Source organism: Ciconia boyciana, unplaced genomic scaffold (genome assembly GCF_034638445.1).
Source record: "Ciconia boyciana unplaced genomic scaffold, ASM3463844v1 HiC_scaffold_41, whole genome shotgun sequence".
Taxonomy (NCBI): domain Eukaryota; kingdom Metazoa; phylum Chordata; class Aves; order Ciconiiformes; family Ciconiidae; genus Ciconia; species Ciconia boyciana.
Genome location: NW_027328409.1, coordinates 158,169 through 165,285, shown reverse-complemented (window position 1 = coordinate 165,285; position 7,117 = coordinate 158,169). Strand labels below are relative to the sequence as shown.

At 52.2% G+C, this 7,117-nt stretch overlaps 1 protein-coding gene across 1 annotated transcript; it reads left to right on the top strand.

Annotated features, from left to right (window-relative positions):
- Positions 1–2,568: 2,568 nt before the first annotated feature.
- Positions 2,569–3,534, top strand: LOC140645917 (olfactory receptor 14C36-like). The gene has a single exon (XM_072849377.1). The coding sequence runs from the start codon at positions 2,569–2,571 to the stop codon at positions 3,532–3,534; it is 966 nt and encodes a 321-aa protein (XP_072705478.1).
- Positions 3,535–7,117: the final 3,583 nt, after the last annotated feature.

Below are 7,117 nucleotides of genomic sequence, written 5' to 3'. Positions count from 1 at the left end.
ACAGAGAGAAACTTACTTCTCCCTATGATACGGGACATAATTTGGCCAGATGGCAGCATATGCTGCCAAGAAAATAGTTAATAGGCACAAATGCAGTTGTCTTGCACATGCCTTGGACAACTTGTGGCACCTCAGATGTCACCAGGTACTTCCCCTGAACAGCCAACTCCTGACCTACATCTTCATTATTTACAACAGGAACTGAGACAAGGAGCTCACATGCGCGTGCCTCTTTAATGCACACTTGAACAATGTGCATTAAAAATGCAAGAGGAATTCCATCTCCTGTGGGTTTGTGGCAGGCATGGGAGGGAGCTGAGTCCCCTTTCCAGCACCAGCAATAGAAAGGCAGGATGAGATGCCTCAATTGACTCAGCTGAATCCTATCCCTCAGCAGGAGTACAGAAGATCCCTGCCTGTAATTGTCTGGGTGTCCTGGCTAATAATAAGACAAAAAAGGTGATTTTTAGACCTAACTCTATCTCTGACAGGAGAAATGACCCTGCTGGAAGTAAGTGTCTCTCCCCAGCTGAGGGAGGGGACATCGGTGATTGCTTCAGCCTGTTTCACAGCAGGTTTTACTGGACCCCAGGGACACCTGGAGAGAGCCCAGAGGGAGCAGAGAAAGAGATGCCTTGGGCTGGTCCTCTGCTGCTCAGTTGGGCCAGGCTCCTGGGACACAGGGAGCTCATGGGAAGCGGGCAGCGCTGTAGTGAGACAGCTCTGCCCAGGAGCAGCTCCTCCGCAAAGTGCAGCAGGGCTGAGGGCACTGCCTGCAGATGACAAGGGGAGAAGAGTAAGGCAGAGAGAGGTTAAAGGCAGTCTGGGGTGGAAGGAGAGAGCTGAGCTTGTTCACAGAGAAATCTTCACAGCCTTTGACACAGTAAGTATCTGGCAGCAGGGAAATGGCAGCAAGGAAACGCTGCTGCGTGGGTCAGGGCTGCCTACAGCTCCAGATTAATCCCAGGGAATTTCCAAGGGGACTTTTCAAGAGGAAGGTCAGGATGAGGATTACCTAAAAGGGAAGGAGTCTGTGCTTTGAGGTTTCTTCTCTTGCTTAGCTGGGTGGGCAGTGGGAGACTGGAATTTATTTCTCTGCTCTGGAGAAGGCACTGAGACCCCAGTTCTCATCAGGACTTGTCAGAGCTTCTCCTGAGCCCCTGCACATACAGAGATGCCCCTGGGCAGTGCCCTGCTGCCAGGAGGTGTCTGCAGGGCAGAGCTGAGCACACAGCGGGTGGGATGGGGTCTGAGAGCACTGTCAGGGAGGAGACTTGAGGACAGAGAAAGCTCCTGGCAGGGACCGCTCCAGGCAGCAGAGACATGGGCAGGGAGGGACAGGGAGCTGCTCCCAGAAATGCCATGGGAGTGGGGATTGGGGCACCTCCCTGCCATCCCCTGCAGGGCAGACACCTTCAAGGAGCACCCTCCTGGACTCCTGCCCCACCCTCCACTGCCTTTGTCCCCAGGGTCGTGGGCTTTCAGGCTGAATCTTCTTCTTGGTAGCCTGACCCACAGTAAAGAGAAAACCCTGAGTGCCTGTCTGTCTGTGCCTGTCCTTCCTCCCTTGGCAGGAGCATTGGGCCATTTCTCTGTGTTTCCTGTCCTGTCCTTGCTGCCTGTGTCCCCACCTTACCTGGGGGCTCTGGGCACTGCAGTGTGTGGGGCTGTCAGCCCTCACCTAAGGACACCTCATCTTTAGGACATTGGACTCTTTCCCCGGGGGTCCTACTGGCATGCAGGCTGCCCTCCAGAAGGGCACAGCTCTCCCATGGACTCTCTGTGTCCCATGGAGAAGACAACTCGGCGCTAAGGCCATGGCAATGTGGCTCATCGTCTGTGTGTGGGCAGCTGCAATGAGCCCTCTGTGTCGCTGCCCCGGGAGGGGGGAGCTGAGATGCTCCTCAGGTACAATGAGATGGTGGGGAGGTGTTTGGAGTTGTGCACTTGGAAACTGGATTCCCCTGCTCTCAGGAGTTTCCCGTTTCTTCTCAGGTGAACATCTGGGTGTGATCATCCTCCAGCTCAAAGAGCTGCAAGGAAAGGGCAGCTGAGACCAGGGCTGAGGGACAGACCAGCTTTCCACACCCTGACCTAAGGGACAATCCCTTTGCCTGTCTGCACCCACAACATGTCACTTGGAGTGCAGCAGGAATGCCAAGGATTTCTGCTTTAAAAGCACTCCTCAGTTGTGGGGGGGTAACTAGAACAAAATACACAAACCAAAATCCCCTCAGCTCTGCCCTGCAGTTGGGTGAAATGGGAGCAACAATGCCGAAAAGCTCCTTGCTATCAAGCGCGGATTTAATCTGAGATCACCCCATGGTGCTATCGCTGTAGGGCAGGACTGACTCCCCCAGAGCCCCCAGCAGAGACACCTGCTCCCCATGGCACCCTCAGCCAGCACCAACCAGAGCTCATGCAAGAGACCTGCCTGTCTCCCTGAAAGGGGCGAGGCAGTCTGGGGTGTTTCCCTGAGAACTGGAATAGATTTTGCTCAGGGAAATCTGCCCTAACTTCTCACTGCCTTTACCTCCCTGGGCAGGTCCCCATGCACAGAGGCAGCAAATGTCCAACGGCAGCTCCATCACCAAGTTCCTCCTCCTGGCATTCCCAGACACGTGGGAGCTGCAGCTCTTGACCTTCTGGCTCTTCATGGGCATCTACCTGCCTACCCTCCTGGGCAATGGCCTCATCATCACCACCATAGCCTGTGACCACCGCCTCCACCCCCCCATGTACTTCTTCCTGCTCAACCTCTCCCTCCTCGAACTGGGCTCCATCTCCACCACCCTCCCCAAAGCCATGGCCAATTCCCTGTGGGGCAACAGGGCCATCTCCTATTTGGGATGTGCTGCACAGGTCTTTCTGTTTGTCTTTTTCATTTCAGCAGAGTATTTTCTTCTCACCGTCATGGCCTACGACCGCTACATTGCCATCTGCAAACCCCTGCACTACGGGAGCCTCCTGGACAGCAGAGCTTGTATCAAGATGGCAGCAGCTGCCTGGGGCAGTGGTTTCTTCTATGCTTTTCTGCACACTGCCAATACATTTTCACTACCACTCTGCCAAGGCAATGCTGTGGACCAGTTCTTCTGTGAACTTCCCCAGATCCTCAAGCTCTCCTGCTCAGATGCCTGTCTCAGGGAGTTTAGACTTCTTGTGTTTAGTACTTTTGCCTTTTTGGGGTGTTTTGTTTTCATTGTGGTGTCCTATGTGCAGATCTTCAGGGCTGTGCTGAGGATCCCCTCTGAGCAGGGGCAGCACAAAGCCTTTTCCACGTGCCTCCCTCACCTGGCTGTGGTCTCTCTGTTTTTGAGCACCGCCACGTTTGCCTACCTGAAGCCCCCCTCCATCTCCTCCCCATCCCTGAATCTAATGGTTGCTGGTCTGTACTCGGTGGTGCCTCCAGCAGTCAACCCCCTCATCTACAGCATGAGGAACCAGGAGCTCAAGGAAGCCGTGTGGAAACTGATGACTGAATGTTTTCCAGAAGCTGTAGAGTGTCCATCTTCTTCAACATATGACTCATAGTGTAACTCATTACAGGCCCAGCCTTTCTGTATTCATTTTTGAATGAATACATTTCCTTCTGTATTCAATGTTGTTATCATTGTTGTTGGATGAGATTTTTTTTTCTTTCTTGTGTTTTTAACTTGTGATAATGTTGTCCACAAAGCAATGTGGACACCCCACTTCTACTTCATTGTCTTCCTCACTAGTGTGACCCAGAGACTGTGTAAATAAGGAGCTATACTCCTTCTCTAATTAAACGAAATAAATGTACTGGCATTGCTTCTTCTGTCTGAGACTCCAGCAACTAAGAATGAACCAAATATTCTTCCTCACAGGTGGAGAAAGGGCAATGGGGCAATCATGGAGTCCTCCATACCTACGGAATGGGGAATGTTCCCAGCCCTTAGGCAAATCTGTTCCCTCTCTCTCTCTCATGACCTACATAGCATTTGTGCTTGGGAAAACCCTCATCATCAGGCAGGTGGTGGCAAACCAGCATCTGTGCACCCCCATGGGCTTCTTCTTGGGGCATTTGTCTTCCTGGGAGATCTTCTACAGATCCACCACCCTGCCCTAGCTCATGGCCAGCTTCATAACTGGGACAGCACCATCTCTGCCCATGACGCTGTTAGTATTGTTTCCTGCACCTTTTGCATGTACAGAGTGTGTACTACTGGTGACCACATCCTACCATCACTACTGGGCTGTGTGCCACCCCCTGCTCTCTACAAGACTCATGAACTCAGGTCTGTCTCCAGAGGGCAGCTGCACCTTTGCTAGGGGCATTTCTGTATCGACAGTAATCATTTCAGTCATGTCCCAAATATAGTTCTGTGACCCCAGTGGAGTGGACCACTTCTGTGATTTCACCCCATTGCTGGAGCTCTCACGCAGGGACACTGTGACACTCATGCTCTTTCCTTTAATAACCTGCTTTTTAGATCCCATCCTCCTCTGCCTGTTCACACAGTTAACCGGTGTGTGCATCAGAGCTGGCCCTGGATGGGCAGCTCTCCCACCCAGCATGGGCAGACAGAAGGCCTTCTCCACCTGCTCCTGTCACCTCACTCGTGCCACTGTTTTCTACAGTACCCTCATCCCTGTCTGTGTGATGCTCAGAACAACCCTCCTGAGATAGTTTGGCAAAGCCCTTTTTCTACACCATTCTCACGGCCCTGCACAATTCCCTCATCTACAGCCTGTGGACCAGAAAGGTTGGGGTGAGTGGAACACTGAGAAAAATGCTCAGAAAAGCTGTGAGCTGCACAGAGAGCCCATTGGGCCTCTCATGGGCCTGCAGGGAGAAGTCACTGCTGGTTCTCTTCCGAACAGGACCTGAGGACCTGGAGAGGTGTGTGCTGTGTGCCAGGCACTCCCCTGCAAGGGTGGGATATGGAGAAGGCTTTTGGTGTGGGAAGGGGCAGAGAGGTGCTCGTGGAGCTGGCTGGCATCATCGTGAGACCTCTCTCAAATATCTTGGAAAATCCAGAGAGATCAGGGAGGTTCCAAGGTCCTCAGAAAAAGCAAATTTCAAACCCATCTTCAAGAAGGGCAAGAAGGAGGATTGGGAGAAGTACAGGCTGGTCAGCTTCACCTCGGTCCCTGGAAAGGTGATGGGGAAATGCTCTTGCAGCCATGTCCAGACACTTGGAGGACAAGAAGGGGATTGCTGAACCCATGTGGGAGGGGAAAGCAGGGCATGTTGTGTACCTGGACGTTTGCAAGACCTTGGACGTGGTCTCCCATGGTCTCCTTAGAGCAGATTGCTGACATCTGGACGGAAGAAGTGGATGATGTGGTGGCTGGGATATTGGCTGGACGATCAGGATCAAACGCCATCAGTGGTGCAAATTCTTTCAGGGAGCCAGATACTAGCAGCATTCCTCAGTGATCGGCAAAATTTCATTTAAAATCATTAAAAGCCTAGCAATGCTGGAAATTAAGAATTTTTCAGCGATTAGATAGAATTCTTTTTCTGCTTAAGTTTCAATGTTTTCTACAATTTACATTCTGGGCTTGACTCAGATGTTTGCGCAGAGGTGGTCGCTGCCTCCAAGATACCCTGTGGTAACTGAGGCACCCATGGGGGAAAGGTCACCCAGAAACCATTCTGGTACGTGAGCGGGTTTGCAGGCAGGGTACCTCTGGGATGGTGCAGGGCATCACCTTCCTCCAGTGCTGCTGGGTAGGCTGGGAAGAGGCCTCTCAAGCAGAGCAGACAGTATGTCCCCTTGGATGCTGGCTGTGAGGTCACTTCTGAGTGGTCAGCAGTGGGGAGAGAGATACTCTGAGGTCGTGAAGGTCATCAGAAAGCTGCCCCCAACAAGATGACACCTCTGGGGAGGACAGGAGGAGCCTGGGCAAGAGAGATGAGAGCTTTGGGGGAAGGAAGAGAGGCTTGGCCAGCAGACACTAAAGAGGAAGTAAAATGGCTTCTGGTGATGTTACTGTGAAAACACAGACTGTGAAACATTTATATTTGGCCTTACACTATGTCTAACCAGTACTCGTAAGCCCTAACCCTACCCCTAACTGCCACTCCTCCCCCTGACAGTAATCCACTGTTACTAACCTGACTGAGCTCACGCTATCCCTAACCTCAAACCTTACCTCTAAGACAAATCCCAAACCCATAACTCTTTACCCTAACTCTTATCCTGTTGCTTCCCCTATCCTCTATCCTTAGCTTTACAATGCTAGCCTCACCGTAGCCCTCACCCCAGCCCTGAACAAAACCCTAACCCACAAAGCTAGCCCACAGCCTTAACACTAACCAGGCACCCTCAGAACACCACCAAACCCTCTCCCTAAGCCTTTGCCCAATCCGCAACACTGAAAGGTGAGATCTCATCTCTTATGCCCTAAGCTGAACACCTAACCCCCAAAGTCTTCATTCTTGTGCTCTAACCCCCTCATCTTTGTCCCCTCTCCTAACCCTAACTTACTCTGTTTGGCCCCTTGAAGGCAGGGCAGGGACCGTGAGGTCTCAGAGCAGTCACAAGGCATTGGAAGAGGAATGTGAGGTGACCTGTATCTAATCAGCTCATAGACCACAAGGAGGAGATGGTGGGAATGCTCTGGTGAGGTCAGCTGTGCTTCAGGATCTCATGGGCCAGCAGGAGGCACACGGCTGTGAAGGTGGCAGTGAGGTCACATCTTTCTCTGGAGTTGATAGGCCAGCAGCAGGAAAATGGCTGGGAAAGGGACCGTGAGGTCACTTCTTTCTGCACTAGCTGACAGGTCAGCCCTTGACTCATGGCTGGGATATTTGCTTTGAGGCTCACATCTGCCAGCGTCCCTAGTAGGCCAGCAGAAGGCATGTGCTTGGCAATTGAATTGTGTAAATCCCTTTCCCTGAGTACCTGGTAGACCCACCAAGGCAGAGGGCTTGGATATGGGTTGTCACATTCCTTCCACTGGAGGACCTGATGGGACAGCAGCAGGGACATGGCTTGGTTGTGTCTACTGGAGAAGCTGAAAGGCCAGCAGCAGGCACGTGGCTTGGAAGATCGTGGTGAGGTTACTTTTGTCTGGTCAGTAGATAGGCCACAGGAAGGGTGATGGGTTGGGCTATCCTTATGAATCAATTACGTCTGAGAAG

Excerpts from the sequence above, each read along its gene's own strand:
- LOC140645917 (XM_072849377.1), top strand. The coding sequence starts at position 2,569 with ATGTCCAACGGCAGCTCCATCACCAAGTTCCTCCTCCTGGCATTCCCA.